The following is a 25,863-nucleotide window of genomic DNA, read 5'->3' on the forward strand; positions in this document are numbered from 1 at the left end:
CACCGTTGTGACGAAAAGAGAGCTGAGCCAGAAGGCAAAGCTTTCCATCTACTGGTTAGTTTTCGTCCCTCACCTATGGTCATGAAGGCTGGGTCATGACCGAAAGAACGAGATCCAGGGTACAAGAGGCCGAAATGGGTTTCCTCAGGAGAGTGGCTGGCATCTCCCTTAGAGATAGTGTGAGAAGCTCAGTCATCCGTGAGGAGTTCGGAGTAGAGCCGCTGCTCCTTCGTGTCGAAAGGAGCCAGTTGAGGTGGTTCGGGCATCTGGTAAGGATGCCCCCTGGGCGCTTCCCTAGGGAGGTATTCCAGGCACGTCCAGCTGGGAGGAGGCCTAGGGGAAGACCCAGGACTAGGTGGAGGGATTATATCTCCAACCTGGCCTGGGAACGCCTTGGGATCCCCCAGTCGGAGCTGGTTAATGTGGCTCGGGAAAGGGAAGTTTGGGGTCCCCTGCTGGAGCTGCTACCCCCGCGACCCGACACCGGATAAGCGGACGAAGATGGATGGATGGATGGATAGAAAAATGTCATTTAATGATTTCAGATGTCTTTGCAGCAGGTTACTTAATAGCATTATAAAGAGGTATCTCTTACATTATTCCTTGTACTGTATGGCTATATCAAGTGATGTGGACAATATTTTTGCACTAATGGATAGTGATCTGAAGAGAAGATTTTTTACTTAGAATCTATCCAATAATGAGCCAAAAAATAAATAGCTAATGTTTTCTCAGGCAGGTCTGTACCACATTACATGTGATTCAAAATCATGTTGGAATGTCAAGCAAGAACGAGAACTGGTTTCCATGGCAGCACACAGATTTGTGCACTGAAACAGGTCACCCCTTTTGTAAGAGGTGTTGGATGATTGTTTGAATATTTTTTAAAGAACAGAATGTGTATGCTTTTGCATTTTTTATCATTGTGTAAAAAGGCAAAATAAGGGGGGGGGGGCAAATGGGATGATCTCCAGTTTCCGGAGCCTGAGGAAGCTTTTTATGCGAGTGTGCTCTCTGCTCAGCATACTGCAAAGCTTCACTATTTTCACCGTTTTGTTGCTGAAGGTAAAGCAGACAGGGATCAAGCCTCTAATTTCACTTTGCTACAACCATAAGACCAATCTATGGTGGATGAGCATCACTTTGATTACAATACAAAAATGCTGTAGATACAAACACTATATGGCCAAAAGTATGTAGACACTCCAATCAACATATTTTTATATAATCTTGGTCTGGGGCTGTTTTTCAGGGTTTGGGCTATAGTTCTAATTAAGGTAAATCTCACATGTAAAGCTACAACATACAGTAATAGTTTAGACAATAACATGCTTCTTTACATGCTTCTTTACGTGTTCTTAACTGTTTTAACATGACATCTTGTGCACAAAGCCAGGTCTATAGAGACATGGATTTCCAATTTTGGGGTACTTGACTGGCCTGCACAGAGCACTGATCTCAATCCCGTCGACACCTTTGGGATCCAACGGAAATGGCAAGCCAGATCTCATCAAATAACATCTACGCAGCAATCTCACTAAAGCTTTTGTGACTGAATGGGAGCAAAATTCCTGCAAAAAAAATCACATATAAAAGGTGTTTGGGTGTCCAGGTAATGTGTTCAGCCAGTTTATCAAACTTTGTAAATGGGTGTTACAAATGTAACGTTGGAAATGTGAATAACTAAATGAGAGAAACCTAGATTCTGAAATTAATATTGAGTTATTTTTATATTATATTATAATATAGAAATATATATATATATATATATTATAATCTACAGTATGCTCTCCTCAAAGCCACCAGCCTTCTTTGACAAAAAGAGAACACAGGAGATGCTGGTCTACTGCTGCCTGGATCGGTTAGTTTGTTTGTGTTATTGTGTGACTTTGGTATTTTAAAAAGATTAGGAACTGACAAAACTAACAAACAAACTAACCAATCAAGGCAGTGGTAGACCAGCATCTCCTGTGTTCTGCAAGGCAAAATGACTGTTTTTGTCAAAGGAGTCTGGTGGCTTCAAAGAGAGCATAGATGGATATAACAGCTTCAGTTCCCTGTTTTTATAGGTGGGCTTTTTTTTTTAGGTGGCTAAAATAAGTTTTTCTGCAGCCCCTGTCCGCAGCAGTACATTGCTTAGCTTCCGTGTTGGTAGTGGTTCTCCTGTCTGCTTCTCCAAACTGGGGGTGTGCCGACAGCCATTTAAACACTGACTATGGATACGTACCACATACAACCCCACTTCCCTATCCCTTTAAAATGTATCACAAAATTAAATCTGAAACAGTTTTTGTATCACTTCAAGATCAATTCAGCATTTTTAAAACTATTTCTATGTTATATATTATGTATTGTATATGTGTACATTGTATTATCTATGTTGCTCAGACAGGAACAGGAAATGTCTTAAATATCATCAATACAGTCAAGTCTAATCTGAAAACACAAGAAACACAATATCTCACAATGCATTGTGTAGTGTGTTCTAAGCAGCAACTCATAGATGCAACAGAAGATACAAGTTAGGATATCCTCACCTGGCGTCCATTGCCCTTTGAGGCCTGCAGGCTGCAGCGCCCCAGGCTGCCGTTCGGCGTGGTGCCACAGCTGCTGATGATCTGCAGCTGTTTTTCGGCGCGGTCTGCTCGGTCCAGCAGCTCCTCGATGAACTGCTGTAGCCGCACCTTGGCATTGGCTTCACGTGCTGCCGTCTCCTGAAGGAACTGATCAATCTGGGCGACTTCCCTAAGGGCAGAGAGTGGATTGGCAATGGACAGTCTTCAAATTCGGGGGTATGCACTCTTAAAGCTTATTTTGTAAATCTGTCTCATCAGGTGGCAAATTACATATCTGCTGAACCTCACCTATGGTGAAAACTTAACTTAAATGTTCAGCTTAAATGGTTGCTGCAGGACCCTTTTTTAAAAAAAAAAAACCTCCCTCGCATTCACATGAGTTGCTGTTCTGCCCTTTTTGCATGGAGACTATACACACCAAGGGTTGGTGACAGAGATAATACAAACACAAAGGGAGGCAGAGAAAAAAGAGGAATAGAGTGTGAGAGAGCAGCTGGATATTTATACCGCCGCAGGCACAGCAGGGCCAAATTCCTGTCATTTTAAGGGACAGTGTGTTACTCGGATACAGAGGCAAACAAAAATTCAGACAGTATTAGTAATGGTCTGCAGCCTGATCGGCATACTGTATACAGTATTTCTTGCATTCCCTGCAGTGATTTTGTTCAGTGTCGTCTGAAAAAAATCACTGTATGACTGATGATGATCATGTGTGTTGATGGTCTGGTGATAAAAAATCAGATTTTCTTCAGAAGGGATTAGTCAGATCACATTAACTCAATAAATTTAAGCTTGGATTATGAATTATATAAGCGGTCCCTTATGTCCAGTGCCAATGAGCAGTGTCTGCATTGGTAGGAACTGGCCTTGACTTGGTATATGTCCAAATCAGCCACAAATAACAAATTTAAACGAAACAATGTCAATGGAAAATGTTATTGTTTACCTTAGTGACACAATGAAAAAACATACATTTAAAGACATGCAGATAAACTTTGCCTGAGTAATGAGTAATGCCAAGTCTGTACTCATATAGCTCTGTTCATCCTTTCAACCTGCAATAACTGATTTTATTTTGGCCACTTGGAGGCAGCAAAAACAAGTTGTTTGTTTGCAAACAGTTGCTTATTTACACATCCAGCAGTTACAACGACCATTATCATTCATGTGGAGTTTTGTTTGTGTCCACCTGGTGGATGTAAGTCCAATATTTTTAGCTTTTAGCTCTGTGTTTGGTCTCTACCAAATCCTTAGGGAAATATCTGTCTCCTTACAGTAGCTGCTAAATGCTCCACTATGTTTACCAGCTAGTTGCTAACTGTGTCTCTCTGCCGTTTGGTGCTGAGCAGGTAGTGCACAGTGGGTTTATCAGAGCTTTGCCTGCTGTGGCTGAAAACAACACTATGAGAGCAGTCAGAGTGAAGCTGGACAGCTAAACAATGAGCTGAAACTTGCTATAAAGCTCTGTAAAGCCGAGGAGAGCTGCAGATTTGGGTGATAATTCTCTGTAGGTGCATCACTATGAGCAACCACACTTTCATTTTGACATTTGATAAAGTGAAATTATAACTCATTCATGTTACTATGCATTCATAAGGGCTGAAACTGATAATAATTGTCATTATGGATGAGTCTGTTGTTCACTTTTGGATTAATTGATGAATCATCTAATCAGTAAAATCACAATCATTAAAATGTTCATGAAAAATGCCCATCATTATCTCAGAGCTTTGTTTGTTTGGTCCAACCAACTAAAACCAATCTAAAACCTACAGATTCAATTGGCATGATATACTATATGACAAACAGACAATTATTACATTTGAGAAGTTGGAATGAGCAAATGTTTTGCATTTGTCCTTAATACAGGCTGTTGTTGATTATTTTCTGCAAACCATTTCATATGAATATCTTGCCACCACCCAATCCAACATCCCACATCCCCCTTCTACAGAACATTATTTTCTCTTTTCATGCCTGTACTGTAAATGTGGAACTGTCTCCATATGGGACTTATGCAATTCCCAGAAGCGGCAGACATCCTCCAGGCTTTTTTTTTCTTTATTTATCTCTGTTGTGTCCTTATAAACAGACTCAGCCTTTACTGTCTAAGCAATGCAGTCAGAAGAGCTCAACAAGACAATTCAGACATCTGACCTTGACAAAGCCAAAGGAACCATTAAAAGCTTCAGACCATCACTGCAGACAGGAAATGAGGACACAAAACCTGTGTCCCTCCAGTTTAAATCGGTCCATGCTCATAAAATAAGCTAAGCCACTCATCGGAATGAAAAAAAAAAAGGATACTTTTACATCCAACTGATGGCAAACAATACAATCAAGAATCTATCGAAAAACAGTAACAACACTCACAGTGAATTTTCTGCAACTGGGGCAAGCTGAGATAAAAAAAAACAAAAAAATTGTTTGCTGCCTGGCACAGTTAACTTTTCTTATCCTTAGGCAAAAATGACAAAAAATATGACTCCTAAAGCAGTCTAGGTGTTTGACTTCAGGGGAGAAATGAAAGCACTATCAAATCTGTGAGTAAGCAATCAGTGAATCCGTAAACAATATCAAAATTAAGTGGCCATAACTTCTCTTCTTTTCCTCTGTGATCAATCTTTTTTTAGAGTTTGTCTCTTGGTAATTGCTCATAATGGGAGATAACATGATTTATATCTACTTTGGGCTCATTTGGCCCTATGCAATTGGGTGTAAAGTGATTTAAAGAGGCCTTTTACTGTACACTGCCTCCACTGCTGGAGATGACATTTCTCATTGTGGCTATTTACAGAGAAAACATGAAGAATGTGTGCGTTTGTGTGTGAGACACAGTGATGGGAATAACGGCGTTATAAATAACGGCGTTACTAACGGCGTTACTTTTTTTCAGTAACGAGTAATCTAATTGATTACTCTTCCCATCTTAATAACGCCGTTACCGTTACTGCCAAAAAATGCAGTAGTTACTATATTTGAAGCTGTCTTTTTCATCAGACCAACTAGCGTAGATCTCTGAGTCTGAGCCAAGAGGCAAAGACTTTTTTTTACTGTTCTTCCTTGGTTAGTGGGCAGTGCACGACACAAGTGCATACATGCTGACGATTGGCTGAGGTTGAGTAAAATGTCATTGTAAGCCAATCAGAGGCAGAGTTGGGTGGGTGTTCGAAAGCACGCATAGTCGGACACACAAGAACAACACAAGCGAGTCAGTCAACGAGAGAAAGACAGGTATGGCGTTATGAAATCAAGGAGAGGGTTAACTTTTCCTGCTACAAATTTTCCACCGTGGTCAGAAAGAACAGGAGAGACACTTTGTTTCTCTCACTATATCACTCTGGAGTCGCTACTAGCTCGAAAGCTAATCGCCGTCACTCTCTCACTTCTCCCTCGCTCTATCACCTACTCCCCACACACCCACCCACACACACCCACACACCCACACACACACACACACACACACACACACACACACACACACTGAAACTGAAACTGACTGAACTTTAAAGCAGCATTCATTTGAGAGATTGAGACACATTATACATATAACAGTAGCATATTTACACATCCAGCAGACACAGAGCAACAATAGCATTCACATAGAAGCCTTTTTCTGACACGATGGTGGATTAACTCCAATATTCACTCTCCCTTATGATCCACTATATTCACCTGCTGTTTCATGCTGTGCAGGTAGTCTACAGAGCTTTATCGCTGAAAACTGCTGCTGAGGGCAGTAAGGGTGAACCAAAACAATGAGCTGCAAGATGCATGAATGCTTCATAGAACTGAGGGGAGCTGCAGAGTTGGGTGATAAATCTCTGTGGGTTCATCACTATCAGCGATTCAATCCATTATTTGTCATATTCAATTCATTGTTAATATAAACATATATGAGTGCAGCTTTAAGCACAACGCACTTTAAAGTTACATCTTGACCTCTCAAGCATTTATTTTTCTTTAATTTCTATGAAATAAGTTTCTATCCTTGCAATTTGTGTTTCAATGTTTATATGCTGTTTACTTCTAATAAAATATGTAAATGTATTGAATTTCCTTGGTGTGTACAATATAAACACAAGATCAGCTTCCATAAATAATTTGATCTACATGTAGAATTTGCTCAAAACTTAAAGCCAAAATCAAAACTGACACGCAACAACTTTTTGGTACATTTTAGAGAATCACTGTAGTGATGAGGCTTGTGATACTGTTGTGCACATCAAAAAAACGCACTGAAAAGTATCATTTATTTTAATTCGATGATTGGAGCTGTACCTAATGTGGTGTATGGTTAAGCAGCATATAGCAAAAGTTCTGCTCTCGTAATTCAAGTTATTAAACGGAGAACAACAATGACTGAGCACTGTTTTTAGTTCAGCCTGCAGTACAGTATAATGATATACAGCCATCTTAAAACTGCTATGGATAAGCAAGGTGTGTATGTACCATACATTGTGTTTTGGCATTCAAATTGTAATGCATTTATAATTAGTCTTAGTTAATTATTTAACAATATTAGATTTTTGTTGTTACTGGAGACAGATGCACCAATCCCATGAGGAGGAACGTGTTGGAGGCAACACAGGAAAGCTTTCCCTCTCTCTGTGTGTGTAAGGAAGAAATGTACGGATGCATCAGACTGCCTGGCAGCTTAACAACTCAGCTGAAAGAACCTCACTAAGCATGGAAATCTTTATAGAGAAGAAGCAAGGGAATCAGGAATTTGATCGAAAGACTGAGAAAGATGTTGGAAGGTGGGCAGAGGGGGAGAGAAGGAGAAAATGATATCTCTGCTGGGTCATGGGAGACATGCAAGGAGAAAGGGGTAAGTCCAGAAATAAAGAGGAGATAAAAAAACAGAGGATTGAAGCTGATAAAAAACCCCATGAAGAAGAGGGAACAAGACTGTGAGAAAAAAACACTGCAGAGGCCAAAGCAACAGACATCAGAAATCTGCAGTCATGTGGAAGCAGAAAGCACAGGAGGTTTGACAAAGGAGGGGAGAGAAAGAAGATGTGGCTACTTCCTGTTGTCAATCCTAATTTCAACACACAACCTCAGATGAACATATACACACACACCTCGCTCTCAGCGTGACTCCAACACCTCAGAAAAGAACGCCCCAAGGTGGCAAACATGCCCGCGTGTTCACCCAGACACTGTGGGAGCTGGAAAGGAAGACCGCCATCTTTTCTGGGTGATGAACATGCAGGTTGTTAAGTCTGGGGCGTAATTCAGAGACAATGACTCGGCCGGTGGTTCCATGCTGGATCCACACAGTGTTCCTAACACCAATTCATGTTCGTGGGTGAGAGGAAACCACATTTTTGTGATCCTTGTTTACAATTTGCTGATGGTGCCAGAGAGTTGTGTCTCTTCTTTATCTTTGTTTCCATCTCTCACACACACACACACACACACACACACACACACACACACACACACACACACACACACACACACACACACACACATACCTACTCTGAGCATCCAGATACCAACTTTATAATGCACACATGCACTTTGCTGTGATGATGTCCAGAATCAACGACACAGAAATGATATTTTCCAAAACAACGCTTATTTGCTAACTTGCCGAGAGTTAGATGAGAAGATGGATACCACTCTTATATCTGTAAGTAAATTGTAGCTGGAGCGAGCAGCCGCTTAGCTTAGCTTAGCATAGCATAAAGACTGGAAATGGGGGAGTGCACAGAATAAACTACAGAGGATGCAGAGTTTGACCATTAATTCCTATCAGATATGATTTATTTGATTTAATATCTACTGGTCTTACCACACTGTATCATGATGAAGGGCTCAAATGAATTACATCGTGTAAAGTGAGCTCATAAGACCAAGAACACTTTCATTGTAATTAGATTTATTTTAGAACTTTACAGACAAAGTTTCATGATTAATGACAGAAAGGATTTACGTGGCTAGGAACTGTGTGCCTGGTACGTAAATACAGCAATCAAATATTGGATAAATCGTTTATAAAGACCTACTTTTGCACAACCCACCACCTTCCTATCATCACTATTACCTCCAGGATGTGCAGGATGCATCCATCATCCACCCGCTGGCTTTACTCCATCACCACCTGCGTCTAGTCTCTGGGGGATCCTGTATCTCTCATCTTCATATTGCTATACACTTTGGATTGATCTATCCCCATTGAATTAAATACAAGAGCTAAACTCTGATGCAACAATGTGCCTTACTAAATCCTAACACGAACACTAACACACAGCAGTTAAGATACAATCAATACCAATGATTACAAAGAATAAGGCCATAGCGCTACATTTAAGCTTTACCACACATTCCCTGTCAGCGCTCAAACAGCAAAGACTGCTCTTAATCTCTGCTGCCTTCCCCCCATGAGACTAGAATAAGGGGATTGTTGCCTGATATCCATTTAAAATCAGAGGCCTTCTTGTTCCTTTACGCTCTTGGAAATAGAAAAAGCTCCTTTCTTGCTAAATTTAGGCCTTGACAGCTTATTAACAAAAATATAAGTTTTTTTTTAATCAAATAAATGAAAATTGGCTTTGAAGACCATAATAAATGTCCTATGCTACTGAATATGCTCAGAGGAATAATGGAAAGCTAAGCCGACAATGTTTCATTTCCCTAACACTTAACAGCCATAACAAATAGTCTAGTATAGCAAAGACATCCAGCTATGACAGGCATGATTAATAAGGCATGGTATTCTGAAGGATTCTGTTTAAATGTTAATTACAACCACTGGTCAGCCTCCTTTCACATTTGTCATCATCTCTGGCCATTAATTCAAAATTATGCCTCATTAATATTAAAGAGCAGCAGAGATGATTGACTGAAAGGCCTGCATGTGGAAGATGAGGCTGTTGCATGAATACGAGCTTTCTCCGCTGTAACAAAGGACAGCTGCTTGTGTTTTGTGTTCTGACACCTGAATCAAATAGTGATGGTGAGTGGTGGGGGGGAGACAGATCTCTAGGCTACATTGTGTCATCATCATGTCATAATGTCACACATTTGTATGCATTACACACAAACACACAAAGAGAAAGGCAGCATGAGGAGATGTGTCGAGAGTATGGCTACATGAAAAGGAGATGTGAGATGGACAAGGATGAAAGGGTGACAGAAAAGGGATGATGAAAGAGACGCAGGCTAAAATGGACTGTTTTTAAAGCCTCTCAGAGACGGAAAAAAAGCATCACTGGTTTCCCAAGAAACCACTAATCCATGTTTTAGCTCTGGTCAATCAGGGGGAAGTAAATATTTTATTGTGGCTCGACCAGTACTCTCAAAATCTAAACTCCCGTTACAAATCAAACATGGATGAGTCCCCCAGAGATACAACAGTAAGGTGATGATGTGGAGCAACGACAGAAATGGATTATTATATCATTATGAAAGAAAAGGCCACCTGAAATTCAGCTATAAGACAGAGAATGCTTGTTTGCAATAATGAATGTGTTTTGCTTTTGTAATTGCAATCATTTTCTGATAAACAGAAGTGCAACTGGAACTAAATTGGGGAAAAACAGACATATGTATGGAAATCAATCAACATTTATTTATATAGCAATTTACAGCAACCAGCAGGTATCCAAAGTGCTTTACATCACACGAACCAAGAATAAAACAACATATCATACAATAAAAAAAATTAAACATAGAAAACAGTAAAATCAGAAAAGGTTACATAGAAACAGGAGGAGGAGAGGGAAATTGTCACACCACCACTACGTATTAAAAGCCATTCTAAAAAATAGAATCTATTATAGAATCTAAGAAATCTAAAAAGAGCTACATCTGTAATAGTGCAAATATCAGGGCGTAACTTGTTCCAGAGTCTCGATGCAGCAACTGCAAAAGCCTGATCACCCCACAGTTTCTACCTTGTTTGTGCGATGGACTACTGACTCTGTACTACATTGAACACTAAATACTAAATTTAAATAATAATATATCATTAATAAATTATATCTATCTATATCTATATCTATGTGGCTATCGGCCACATGGCAAGTAAATGTTTGTACCAAAATAGTTCTGTTTTTCAGTCTTCATTTTGGCGAAGGTGCAGCTACATTCTTCTGTTGCTCTGCTGTCTGCATGTCGGAGCTTCGCGGGGGGGGGGGGACACACGCACACACACTGGCGCACACACCAGACGCCAGCCACCACGTCACTTCTGTTTAGTGATAGCTATCGTTTACCTCAGGCTAATTAATTAGCTAGGAAGTGGCAATTTTTGCCAGCCAGCCTTCCAAAAGATAGAATAATGAAATGAAATGTTAACCGATCATTTACCATTGACCGACAAGCAGGAAACCGAGTCTCAGTTCACCTGTCAGAGAGGCGACATTTTATTTTACAGGATGGTAGGGGAAGACTCATGAATATTCATTAGGGATCCCATCCCTGAATGGCTAGTACTCGTTGCCCACTCTGGTTGGGTTGGTTAGGTTTAGGCAAGAGGAGGGTTATGTTTAGGCAAGAGGGGTGGGATTGGTTATGGTTAGGGTAAGGATGTCAGGGCGAGCCAATCAGGGATGAGTCTTCCCCTACCATCCTGCAAAAAAAAAAACTTGCATCTGCTCTGACAAATTTTCCACACTCTGTGTCCCCGGACAGCTGTAGGCTTGTACCGGTTAATGTTCTGTGCATTGTCGGACACATGCAGCCACTTTCCTGAAACCGCTTGCGAGACTGACAAGTCCACAGCAGCCCGTGGCGTTTATGTCCGAGCCTGTCTCCACCGCCTCCACCTGCGGGTTGTCAACTGTGTGTTTTTTTTTGACGACGTAGTTAAGGCGGGAGACGTGTGTTGTTTAGGCGGCCCTAACCCGAACCCTTAGCTGCAAAGTGCTGCAGGAAACCCTGTGAGAGACTGGTATAAAATTGGACAACACTGTGGGGTCAAGATGAGGCTTCTTAAGGAAATGGGTAGTAGGGCTGCAGCTAACTATCATTTACATTTATCAATTAATCTGTTGATGGTTTGCTTGATTAAGCAAGGTCATTTGTCCATCATAAATTCCCAGAGCCCAATGTGGCATCTTAAAATTGATTATTTGTCCGACCAACTGGCCAAAATTCAGGGATATTCATTTTACAGTGATATAAAACTGAGAAAGGCAACACATCTTGACAGCTTGACAGCTCAAAAAAGGAGAGAAAAAAATCATGAAAGCATTGCCTCAATATCAGCTTTCCAGTAGTCTTGCATAGCCAGACCTTCACAGCCCTGTATCAGCTCTGGATTATGGTCTGGCTATGCCGCGTTAACATTCTAGGATAGGGGGAAAAATGCTCCGGCTTGTTTGTATTTCTTTAAACCAATCTCTGCTAACCCACAGGGGTGCGACGGTGCCCTTGCAAAATCATGTGCAAAGTAGATAGCAGAAGGGGAGGGAGCTGCACCAGATTTCAGGCTTCATCCCATCAATGTACATCTGTTGAGCCAGACCTTTCCACAGAAGAAGCACACACATAGGCTATTGACACTAAACACCAGTAAAGTACATCCTCCAAACATCTTACACTACAATAATCAGAGTCCGGCTTCTGCTACGTGGACTGGTTACTTTACTCTTTCATGTCAGTCTTAAAGGAACACGCCGACTTATTGGGACTTTAGCTTATTCACCGTAACCCCCAGAGTTAGATAAGTCCATACATACCCTTCTCATCTCCGTGCGCGTTGTAGCTCTTTCCGACGCCTCCACCGGTAGCTTAGCCTAGCACGGATCCTGAAGGTAAATGGTTCCAACTAGCCTACTGCTCTGAATAAGTGACAAAATAACGCCAACATGTTCCTATTTACATGTTGTGATTTGTATAGTCACAGTGTGTACAAATAACAAGGTCACATGAGACACAGCCATCTTCTAACCGTAAATAAACTGGGAACTATATTCTCAGAAAGGCGAAGGACTGCTACTTCTGCTACTTGGGTGGAGTGATATGCTTGCACCTGAGAAGCACCGGACAGAGAGTAGAAATGCTTCGCTTTTCTGAGACTGTAGTTCCCAGTTTATATACGGTTAGAAGTATGTATGTATGTATGGACTTATCTAACTCTGGGGGTTACGGTGAATAAAGTCCCAATAAGTCGGCGTGTTCCTTTAACAAAATGGGGAAGACAGATGTGTCACTTCCTTCCTATTTCCCTTTCTCCGTCGTGGTTCAAAACCTTTCATCCAATCTCAAGGACACACGTCAGTTTCTTCCATCTAATGGTAGACATGAGCAGCCATCCAATCATAAATCCTGCTCTATCTGAGTGCTAACATCCACTGGATCATCCATACACTATAATCTGGGTTATCTAATATCATGCAGAACCCTATCTTGTTATACAACACTTTACATCGCTGCTGGAAATCTGAATGTCTGTGTACGTACATTTGTTTGACACAGAGGGTAATTTGGCTGGTCTCATTGTCCAGCTGGTCTTAAGTATGTACAAAGTGCATGTCAAGTAGATTTACAATTAATAAACATATTCCACATTATAAATGATGTACAATGCATTCTGGGCATGCATTTCTGTGTTTGGTGGCAGCGCTGCCATCTTTTCCTATAATCTGAACAATTTATTGGCTTACATGACATCTGTTCCTCCGGGGTTTGTGTGGACAAATATTACTCGAGAAAAATTGCACTTTATTATTTATATTATAACAAAGACCCTAGATTACACTCATGTTTATGAGAGGTGTCCTACTAATTTTCAAGTCAACATTCTTCACGATTACAATCTTAGTCTGAATTCTTTTCATTAGAGAGCCTTCAGAAGTCTTGCCGAGCTAATACAACATGCTCCTCTTTCTCAGACACTAATTAGGGCGAGTTCTCTCTCTGCCCTGACAGCTTCACTTTGCAATCAAAATTGCTGCTCTAGCTTGTTTTTTGAGAGGAGGCACTGTGACAGAAAATAGCCAGACTCCTCCATGCTCTGTGGAGCCGTTACAGCCTTTCTTTCGGGGCACTCTTACTTTGTCATAGATGGCTGTAGGAATAAATCAAGCCTCAAGGTTGAGGCCTACTGCAACTGTGCATGCTATGTGTGTGCTAAATATGATATAATAACCTGACAGGAGTTTTCTCTGTACTGCTATCCTCCTTCTTCAATACAGAGACTATGAACACCTGCACAATCTAATACAAACAACTGCAATACGGCAACATTTAGTCACTCCCCTGTTTGTAAAGCACACGAGGGTTGTATAAGACCAATCACGACATAACACAATCCGACACAACCATGCCAAAATGTACAGCTAGAGAAAATTACCATAATAATCACCTTTCAAACACAATGGAACATTATAAGCTTCACAAAGGAATCGTTGGTCGTAGGGCTGCAACCAACAATTATTTATATTGTCTATTACCAATTTGCCAATTATTTTCTCACTTAATTGGTTTGGTCTAGCCTCTGTCTTTAATTCTTTTCTTATATTTATTCCTCTATTATTGCTGTACATGCTTATAAATGATCTCAATAACTTAGAAATATTAATATTTTAATCTTCTTTCTATTCTTTTTTAGAGTGACTTTGTAACATCTGTCCAGGGACTACAGCCTTTTGTCCATGTGTGTCGCATTTACAGCAATGTTCATCATTGTAGACAGACAGATAGACAGATTGAAAGAGGTATTGCAAATGTAAGGTGATTAAAAAGTAATTAAAAAGTAAGAATGTGCACTGCCGCTGTTAAATTAACCAGTAAATAAATAAACAATCATTGCTGTTTTGTGCCTCCTTAATGATGTCTTCAAATTGCTTGCAAATCATCATAATTGAGAAGCTGGGACACGAAAATGTTCGCCATTTTTACTTGAAAAACAGTTGCTGAATATTTCTTTGAGGATTGACTTATTGATAAATCAATAAATGTTTTAGCTCTAACTTGTTTCAGGGCTGGACTACTGGATTGCAAACATTGCGCAGGTCTAAATAATGACTAAATCAACCCGCCTGTACGTCACATACAAACCTTTCCAGCAAGAACAGAAACAATCAAGTATTAAAAGAAGAGTGGCTGTCTGATAATCTGACTGCCACTGGAGCACACAGTATTATGTCATCCTGCAGGAGCACTCAGTGAGGCTCATCACTTCCATGTATGAAACGGATCACAAACTGAAGATCAAGAAATTTAATTAGAAATAGCTCTTCAAAATGATCTACTCTTAACAATAACAAGACAAATGGCATATTAGCGATTGCAATCATTTCATAACAATTAAATAAACCTTGCTGTATGTCATCAAGCAATCACTAATAGCTGGAAAGATTACCACAATATTCAACATATTTCTGTGACAGACACTAAATGAGGCTGTTTTTCTACTTTAAAATGAGTCTGTAGCACACTGAAATGATGAAGATAATCGTCCCACCATTTTTCATTTTTCCTCAGGCTCCAGTTTCTGCTGATCACAGCTGCTACCATTTATTCCAGCTGCTATCAAACCACTTAACAGGCGTGCTTGAGGGACTCTGTTATTCATTTAGTTTTTGACTGCTGCAGTGTAGTGTGATGTTTATCATTATGTTTTCAGTGACTGTTACGTTATGAGCATGCAGTTTGTTTTTGTGCATGTATTGTTGTTTGTGAATGAATGTAAACTAAACTGCACGCTGAGATTATAATGAGGACCAAGCTGAATCGAACAAGTTTACGTGAGACGTTTTGTATGCTTTTCATAATTATTTACAGTGTTTCTGAGTGCAGAATAAATTATTAGGCCATTTCATATTTTTATGAATAGCGCTGCGAGCAGCAGAAGGCAGTTCGTGGGAGTTTCCTCTGGTTGCATGGCAACTCACAGTGAGGTGACTCGCATGTTAAACATTTGATACCACTGATGTACATACAACATGATGCATATCTCCTTGAAGGAGTTTCACAGACTCTCCAAAGTCACTCACGGCTATTCAAGTTTGTTTTTTTTAAGAATCAGCTGTGTGTATAAGGTTGTTGGGCAGCCATGTTTAAGTCAATAAGCTGCTCTGTGTCTGTTAACTTCTGCTTAGTCATCAACCCAGCTGAACATTCACCGACCGTGATGCTCTTTTTCCACCTCAGACTTACTCTGTATTTTAAAGTCTGAATGAGCTCACTGTTTGACTGCCAGCTTCTCCTCAAAGAGACAGAGACCGAAAACGTGTTTGTGTGTGTGAGTGTGAGTGTGAGTGTGTGTGTGTGTGTGTGTGTGTGTGTGTGTGTGTGTGTGTGTGTGTGTGTGTGTGTGTGTGTGTGTTGTCGTCACACAGCCCAGGTGGGGATTTTAGGAATATGACCTTCCCAGTGTGATGCTGCCACGTTTGGTATGCATGACCACAGTACCCTTTACAACAGAGACGCAGGACTAAATAGAAGAAAAGCACACTTGTCTTCTGCTTATTTGCTTATTTGCAGAAGACAAGTGTCTTATTTGTTAGCTTATTTGACCCGATGAAACACTGTTTTGTATCTTACTATCACGAGATCAGCCAAGTCAGCTGCCATTATAATTATTACTATTGTCTCTGTTATAAGACTGTGGAATAGAAAAAAATACAATAGTTTTGTCATGTTGACACAAAGAGACACTTTTGTGAATTAGCTGTGACCTGGAGGGACCAAGATGGCCAACTGCAAATGTACATATGTATTGTTATACAGCAGCATTAGCTAAATTCACATTATCTCAGGAGCACTGAAACACAGTGGACGACTCTAGTGCTAAAACAGTTAGTCAAGTAATCGATTAGTTCATCAACAACAATTTTGATTAATCTTTTAGGTTATTTATAATAACATTTTTGCTTGATAAAAGCTGTTCTCTATTCTCTGATTTATATGATTAAAAAAAACAGAATCTTGGATGTTTTAGAGCTGCTGGTTAATTTGACTCAACACGGGAAATCTCACCCAGCCCGGACACGGAAAGGATTGACAGATTGATAGCTCTTGACCATTTTGTCACAACCTGGCTCAAGGGCCATGACAAAAGAGGGAAAGAGGCATTGTAAATGATCAAAAGTGATTTATTTAACAAAAGAATAAACTAAACATATCTTTTGTAATGTGCAAAGTGTGTCTCTGTAACTTAAATAAACCCAAAACAAGATGTAGCAGGCGGAGTGATCAGGCCATGGTTGATGTCTGGATTGCAGTGAAGAGAGACACATGTAGTCTGACCAGGTGGAGCTTTATCCCCACTAGCCCCCCCCTCATAAAGGCAAAACCAACTGCCACATCCAGCAGTCACAACCGAACATTATGCAGAAAAGGCAAATGTTACCAAATCACCAAAATATAATACACGGCAGAAGACATATACCAAGCAGAAAGGAACTGTCGACCTCCAAATTGCGCCGGGACGACTGCTCAACCCCGTCCCATCTTTAGCAAACCTCGGTACCTGGGAAGCAAAGTAAGAAAACAGGCACAAAAAAAACAAACAGGGTACAAGACAACAAAAGATGGCAATACCAACTTAGAGCAGAGAGGCACGTGACAACGCATCAGCCATTACGTTGTCTACTCCTTTAATATGTCTAATCTCAAGCGCGTAGGCTTGCAAAAACAACGACCACCTCATGAGTCTTTGATTGGGACATTTATGTGACTGCAAAAATGTCAGCTGATTGTGATCCGTGTACACAACAAGGGGCCTCCCACCAACGTACACCTCGAAATGCTGCAAAGACCAAACAAGTGCCAGCGCTTCTTTCTCTATCACTGAATAATTCAGCTGATAACGGTTGAATTTTTTTCGAAAAGAAGCTAACTGGCCTCGCCAGTCCCTGACCATCCTCCTGCAGCAAAACAGTACCCGCCCCAAACTGACTTGCATCTACTTGGATCATGAAAGGTTTATCAAACCGCGGCGCTATTAACACAGGAGACAAACACAACAAAGACTTGATGTTCACAAAGGCTTGCTGACACTCATCAGACCACAAAACTTTGCATTAGCCTTCAACAACTACGTCATAGGAAAAACGACTGTAGAGAAGTTTTTACAGAAGACTGTGAAGAACACTACATCGGTGAAGTAGCGAGGAATCTGGAAAAGAGACTGAGTGAACACTGGAAACTAACATGAACTTTCTGTGAACACCAGACCAGAACAGAAAAATCAACTGGGAAGGGGTTAAAGTCGGTGGACAACCAAAGAAAAATCAAAGAGGACATTATGATCTTACCCCATATACATTACGACCAATTGTTTTCACATGACCAAATCTCCATACGTAGGTTACATGAAAACAACTAAACCATCTGCATGACAACTGCAATTTTATCCACTGATGAAGGATATGAGATGTGGCTGAAAGCCAGGGAAAAACTAAGTAAGTAAGTGGACCTTGTGATAATTTTATTAAACTTTGCCATTTGTGCTATGGGAAATCATGATTAGGTATATTCTCTGAAATTTTAAAGATGAAACTATTAATTGAAAATAATCAACACATTATGGTGGGTAATGAAAACGATTGTTAATTGCAGACTCACATGACACAAATAATAATGCTTCAGTATTAATACCCAAAGGCCTTTAAATGTACATCACTTTTGTGCCATTCATTACATTCACTTACAAGGAATCACACACATCCATACAGTGCAGTGAGATGTGCAGTTGTGTGTTTGTGATGAGATTAGACGCCTTGTAAAGCGCCTTTCTGTCCCCGACCTACTGTTGACATTCAGGCCTGATTAAGAAACAGAAGAGGTGATAAAAAACCCAGAGGAAGATAGAAAGACGAGGATGGCTGTCCTGTCAGATAGACACAGTACAGATACCAGATGACTTTAATATGAGCCTTGAAAAACACATGTCAACACTTGTTGATCATTTTAACAAAGCAAATAGGTGCAAACAAGCAAAGGGCTTGTGTTTGTGGATGCAGCAGCTAGGAAAGTGCTACACCTTAATATATACAAGTAGACAGAAACTATGTTTCAAACACCTGTTCACCCAACTAAGAATGAACACAAAATAACCTAAACATAAATAACATAAATAACCTGTCACATTCTTCTGTTTCCAGAGCCTTCTTTTCCCATTAGATTGTTATTGTGCCTCATAAGTCCCTTTTGTAAATACTTGTCATTATAATGAATACTGTGACTGTGACTCTTTGACTGGTCAAATATTTTTATGGAAATTCAATGCATCTTTTAAAAAAAAAAAAATAGTGAGAGGAAAAAGGCAAACCAGTTTGTAAAATATAATCGTAGAGGATGCATTTTTTTCATTTATTACCTTCTATTTTAACATAGACTGAGTAAACACAATATATTTTATGCGCTGCCTCTAGCCTGTCAAACTAAAAATAGCATCAATGTTTGGAGCACACAATAAATTACTCCGGGATTCATTTCAATAAAAGCTCTGAAAATCTAAAAAATAAAGCCCAGTCTTACTCACTCTTTGTGCCATGCTGTGGGAGAGCTCCAAATCATGTTCATCAGATTCAGAGCCAGCAATAACTTGCATTAGCACACTGATGATTTATATCCAAGCGCTCGTTCTATTTACAGCAGCCGTACTTTTAACAAGTGCATGAAGCAACATGGCAGCTTCCTGGAAGGACTGGCCTGAGTCTCTGCTGCCGACCCAGCTGCTCCTGTCCAAATCTCCATTCAGCATGAACAGCTAACCAGCCCTGGAGGGCCATGGTGTATGGAGACAGCAGTGGGACAGATGCTGACCACATCTGGTGGGTGGATGCTACTGACAATTACATCATAAACTGAGGGGTAGAGGTGAAGGAGAGGAGTGTACGAGGGTTTGTATGCATGTCAATGCATTTTATGAAAGGAAGAACGAGGAGAATAGTTTGGAGCCATCTATAGAGAAGTCAAAGGTGAAGAAATTGGCATCCGAGTGTGTTCATGTTTTACTTCTTTCCTGCTACATTTCATTCCACCATAAGTCATGTGGACTATGACCTTTGTATTAACAAGAGAGATGGATAGACCAATCGACCGACAAACTGTCATCACCGTCATCTAAACAACAGCATGTGAGAGTATGACTTGTTTTGCACAATGAAAACTAGGGCTACAACTAAGGATTATTTTCATCATTGATTAAGGTGATGTCTTCAAATTGCTTGTTTTGTCCGACCAAAACCTAAAGGTACTTACTATCACAGCAGACAAAGAAAACCAGCAAATATTTACATTTTAGAAACTGCAACCAGTGAAGTAAATGAAATATTAATTCATTACCAAAATTTCAGCTCCAATGAGAATACATTTCTTGATTTCCTTTAGGTATTAGGAAAGCACACCAACAGACCAGCTGTAGCGCTAAGTCGACACTCAGTCCGAAGAATAGATATATCACTTACTGTTGTTTGTGATTGAGCTCCTGCTCCTTGTTCACTAGATCCTGTTTGAGGTTGGCTAGCATTTCCACAGAGACGTCCACCTGCCGAGAGAGCTCCGAGGCCTTGTCCTCCAGGTCTTGCTTCTCCTGGCTCAGCCGTTCGCTCTCCAGCTTGGCCCGCTCCAGCTCTGAGCTCTTCCTCTCCAGCTCTGACTGAAGACGACCTACGCGGGCCGCTATTTTCTGCTCCACCTACAAGACAAGAGGCACTTGAGCTTCCTAATGTCCCGCCATAATCCCCACATTGTATGAAACGCAACAAGATCATTCATTTTCTCTCTGCTGCTGAGCTCAAAGTTCTCAAAGCAGAACAGACTGAGACTAATTTAATGTCTAACCTAACGACACAGTGCATTTTCCTTCAGGGCCTCTGGACTGTGCAATTACCCACCTACCCAAGAGTGTTACGATCTTGGAGTGCTATCTAAGCAACACACCCATTTCAGGGGTTAAGTTCTGAAGTAGAACAGTGTTGAAAATACGAATATCTGAAATTCAAAATGTGAAGATCTGAGGGATTGCAGGTGATTTCCATAGTTTACAATAGACTTTCCTTCTGCATTATATTTTGTTGAAATACAGCTTTCAGTCATTAGTGGCAGGACTGAGCACTGTGTTGCTAAACAGAACTCCAATCATTCATGTACAAGAAAGATGATTTTCAATCACCAGTAGCCTACTTTACTGGAATTAGGCATGCACTTAAACTATTTCTCCTGTGTCACGGAAAAGTTTCCTCTGTTGAGTTTATATTTTCTACATTCTTCTTGTGTTTTAAATATTATTATTATGTGATTACAGCATCTTTCGTTTGTGGAAAAGCCCTGTGAAAATATGTTTTTTTATCCTATCCATTTATCCTATTTATTCTTAACGTGCCCTGCTGGATCCTTGGGTCATGAATTGGAATGTATTGTTTGATACAACCACTAGGGGGTGCTGAAGTGAGAAATGTTCAAATTCAAAACATTTATTTAAAAAAATGTCTCCAGTAAAATCATTATTTGAACATAGTAACAATCTTACCACTAACTATACATAGAGTGTGTACAGCTCTAACTGTATACCTAATAGCTATATATTTATTATTTTGCTTGTTTGCTTAGCTTGTTAGCTTTACATATTAGCGGTATGTTTGTATCTGTATCATGTAAATTTGTTCTCTGTTTTACGCAAGTATATTGAGTCACTTGAATGTGTTTGTGTGTGAATGTGAACACATTTGACAAAAAAAGTAAATTTTGATAACCATAATTATCATATTGACCTCTTCAGACAGCTTCTCCAGCCTTTCATCCAGCTCCAGCCGTTCAAACGCCCTAGCCTTCAGCCTGGCCAGGCCCTCTTCATAGGCCGCCTCTACTGCACTCGCCGCTACATTAGCTGCCACTGCTACAGCTGTGCTGGGGTTTCCATGGGGACCCGGGTCTGCGGATGTCATGGCTTTTTTCATAAAAATCTCCCCCAGGGGAAACTCCACATTGGGAATATACCGGGCTGCAGTGTTGGAGTTAGCCGGGGTCAAACTCAGGTCGTCCGCACAAGGAAGCTCACGACAAGGGAAGCGCCGCTCCTTTAAAGCTGACGGCCGCAGCGGCTCAAAAGGGTCGTTGTTGTTGGCAGGTGCGAGGATAGCTCCCTCAGCCACTAGCGGCAGCAGAGCAGCAGCGTCACATACACTGTTGGATTTGGAGAGGACGTAGAGGGTCTCGTACGTGTGGTTGTACTCCAGGTGGGCACGTAAGGACGACAGGCTTCGGAAGCGCTTGTGCTCCCCGCAGCGAGGACAGCGGTATGGCAGGTCCAGAGAGGCCATTCCGTGCAGTAACTGCCGGAGGAGAGGGGGCGCTCATGCGGCACAACGGTAGCGCCAGTATGAGGGCACAGAGGTCAAGTATGTGACAGATCCTCTCATGGTGAAAACATGGCGACAGGGTGACAACGGCAAGTCAGTAGGAGGAAGAGAGATCCCATGTCCTATGGAAGAGCCCAGCTCAGTCACATGAGCACACATAGTGGCAACATTCAACTGGTCTGTTTACTTCATCTGTCATTGTTCCCCTGCCTGAGGTCCTAGAAACAGAGCAAAGAAATTACAAGTGAGTTAAAGTGCTTTATACAGTGAGTTTTGGTATAACATCAGATGAGAAAGAGAATCAAATGAACAAATGGACATAATCAAGATAAATAAATGACAGAAACTTGATGACAAAGGCCATTCCTACAATTTCCCTTGGGATAAATAAAGTGATATCTTATCTTATTCTATCGTATTTTAGTGCAACTTCAAAACAATAAACTGGGGAAAAACTGTGTACTCCAGAACCATATTTGATAAATATATCTAGCATTTCCCTGCAACAGGACCAAGTTACTCCTGCTACTTTAACTTTTATGGACTCCTACAACTTGTGAGTTACAGTTTTTGCCCATTGCTTACACACTAAAAACGAATGCTTAGACCAAAGCCTCAATACCTAAACTTATTGTAGCATTCCTTAAACACAGTGTAACCATAGCTTTAACACATTGTCAAATTTGCACTTTGTTTGCAATTCTTTAACACACTTATTGCGAAACACAACACACGTTTTCTTACATTAGACACTTTGTTCAAAAACAAACTCGCCTGTTGTCATTGGGAAAACACTCATGCAAAACTCATCTGGCAATTGTAGACACATACAGACCTGAAAACACTTGCATAGAAAACAGAACACCAATCGGTCTTAGCACTACAAATAGGCTTCAGGTAAGCCATTTTGAGAACTTTGCAAGCATGGAGGCAATGAGAGTCAGAGTAAGAGGAGGACAAAGAGAGAGAGAGAGGAGTTGGACGTGGAAGAGACATCGCCTGTGACGTTGACGAGGACTTGTGGCCAGATCCCCACCACACACACACACACACACACACACACACACACACACACACACACACACACACACACACACACACACAAAACAAGTATGTTTTTTTCTTTGTTTTGTTGCTAAATGTGATGATTTGTGATTCTATTTTTCTTTATTTCTGTAAGAATGTTTGTTTTTTGTAAAAACTCTTGTTTGATTACTGCAGAAATTCTACTTTTGAGTTTTACAGAAGACTGAGTCTGAGAAAATGACAATAAAAATAGAAACACAAAGACTGCAGTGTTTTATATAAAGTCCACCAGTGTGTTGCTGGTGATATGAAAGAGTAATTCAAATGGTGCTTGTGTGTATGATTTTGTTGCAAGAATTTCATTTTTAGAAAGGAGTGTTAAGTTTTGGGAATAGAACAAGGGAAGAAAATTCACACATTTGTATGAAATAATCTTTCATGAAGTTAATAGCATGATATTAGCTTTCTTAGACATCTTTGTAAAATGTGATTATACGTATGATTATAGATATCATTTATATTTACCACTCCAGTAGCCTGCTGTGTCTGAACTCTCTAAGTAGGAATCTTGATCTATAAGTTTAGTGGTCAAGAAACATGAAACCTGGATTTCACTTAAGGGTTAAAGCAAACTCCTGCACTTGTACCCTGAAATACTCAGAGGAAGACTGGAGGGAGAGTGGGGGAAAGGAAATGGCTCCATTAGTGAGAGTGTTTGTTAGTGCCAACACCATCTTCTAGTCTGAAGTCTATGAGGTCAGCTGGACAATACTACAAGGGCATCTGGTAACTAAAACAAACTGTTCACCATCTGTTATCTGAGTTGTGTTCTCTTTCTCCTGCCTTTGCCTCTGCAGTTCCTTGTAAGCCTTAAACGCCGCCTTATATTTTTAATAACCCCAGTATGAAGTGAAGAAAAGATCAGTCAATAAAGTGCACACCAAAAAAGGACAAACACAGCATGCTCTTCAACTACTTTCCTTGGAATAATTTCTGAATAACAATGAACCTTGCATTCATGACTGGAGTCTGATACTGGTAAAAACCTGGTTTGCTTTTGACTATGAAAATGGCAACAACAACAAAAATAGGTCTTGTCTTCACATTGCATAATCATAAGAATCTGGCTTAAGAGATCCTCAAGTCAAGACTGTTTCAAACAACAACTAACGGGTAAAAATTCAGCTGGGTATTGCTCTGGTAAAGTTTTACTACTGAAAGCATAAACAGCTTTTGGTTAATGTCAATTACAACATGTTTTATCATGTTATATTGGACAGCAGCTTTCTATTTCACTTAAAAAAAATGCTACTGTTAAATGCAGTTTCTTTTTTATTATTTGGATAAGAACCATCTTGAATGGGCTGCTGTCATATATGTTATTATGTAAAAGCCTTGTAATGTTGCCTTGACCATTTCTAGCATTAATAGTTTGTCCATAGAACCCTCAAGATCTGCTGAACTCCTCCTACACCATGTTTAATGTTGCTTAGCCCAATGAAGCAAATTTCTTGACCCTCAAGTATTGCTGATTATATTATATATAATATTATTTTTTTAAATCAGCAACCCAAAGGGTGCTGGTTTAAGAACCAAGAATATTAAAGCCTTGAACTTGGATTGGTGTACAACGCCGCCTCCACCCACATGGTCAGCATATCAAGTAGAGTGGGCACAGTCTGTATTTCAACATGGACCATTTGGACTCTTACACCTGGGTAGAAACGGTGTTGTACACCAATCCGAGACTGACACTTGAACCAAAACAGACTGAAGAAAGAAGCAGTAGGCACTGACGTTGGCGGAGTGATCACAAATCACAAATGCAGGCTAGTCTTTACAGAGGGCTTATACACTGGAAATCCCCAGAAGTCACTGAGACTGTTATTAGAAGTCTGGTAAGGCTGGAACAGGGAGTGTACTGGCAAGCCGTGCCCACTTATTAAAAGAGGAGGATTTCACAGACCCAGTTACTACACTGCAGACAGCAGGCATTTCTCATCTGCTTGAAATTACGAAGTGAGGTATTTAACCGGGCAGGAAATGGAAGGGAAGTGAGGCTTTGGTAGCCTCATGTCACATCCTGCCAATAGAGCTCAGCTGAGACGTCCCAGAGGACTGTCTTTATTCATTTATTGTGATTAGTGAATAGTGGATGTGTGTGTAACATAAGACACGCAGCCATGCCCTTCAGCTTCCCTCATTGATACCAGTACCAAAGAGTGAAGTTTCCATTTTCTGTATTTATTTTGAATATTTACATTTTTTTTTTACAAAAAGCACCATTTGCAATGCAACCAGTGGTTAGGGTGGTTTTACACTGACAGATGCATCAGCAGCAGCTCTTTTGTGTTCCCCCCCGCCCCATATTGTCTGTTTATATTATAGGAACCATATTCTGAGTGGTCCTCACCATCAGAGGACCCTGTAAACTACAATGAACGGTGTTCTGTAGTAAGAAACAACAACTGTTTGATGCAAGGGAACACATGAGATAGCCTGGGAATATCTTCAAAGGTATTCAGTTTACATTTATAAATGACAAAGAGAAGCAGAAAATCCTGCCATTCAAAAAGCTGGAACCCGAGAATGTGTCATCTAACGTTTTGCTTGAAAAATAACTCAAGCGATTAATCGATTATCAAAATAGTCGCAGATTTTTTTCTGTCCATCGGGTATTCGTTTCAGCTCTACTATATCTACTATAAACCAACAACATTGTTATGCTGTTGTACAGGCTTCAACAACCAATCAAGAGAGGAGGCAAATCACAAACATCTGAGGCAATTACAGAATCAACAATAAAACAAATCATCTATAAAATATGACAAACAATATACCATGTAAGATGTATAGAATGCAAACGTTAAATTTTAAACCAATATACTCCTTTTCTGTAAAAATCAGTAACAACCAAAAACCATCAGCCTTACAAAATCAGCTGTCCCATCTGCATCTAGTATACAGTGCTCTCTACCTTCTAACTGCCA

General features: G+C 40.3%; 1 protein-coding gene across 1 annotated transcript in view; it reads right to left on the reverse strand.

The window, feature by feature from the left end:
- fbxo41 (F-box protein 41) overlaps positions 1-21,808 on the reverse strand; it is a 40,351-nt gene extending 18,543 nt beyond the window's left edge. Inside the window, exons 1-3 of the mRNA XM_078261435.1 lie at positions 21,260-21,808; positions 19,955-20,184; positions 2,538-2,745 (exon numbers count right to left, since the gene is read on the reverse strand). Of these exons, the coding sequence (XP_078117561.1) occupies positions 2,538-2,745; positions 19,955-20,184; positions 21,260-21,808 (987 nt within the window). The remainder of the gene's footprint in view (positions 1-2,537; positions 2,746-19,954; positions 20,185-21,259) is intronic.
- Between the last annotated feature and the right edge of the window lie 4,055 nt (positions 21,809-25,863).

The sequence above is a fragment of the Sander vitreus genome, chromosome 2 (assembly GCF_031162955.1).
Source record: "Sander vitreus isolate 19-12246 chromosome 2, sanVit1, whole genome shotgun sequence".
NCBI classification, from domain to species: domain Eukaryota; kingdom Metazoa; phylum Chordata; class Actinopteri; order Perciformes; family Percidae; genus Sander; species Sander vitreus.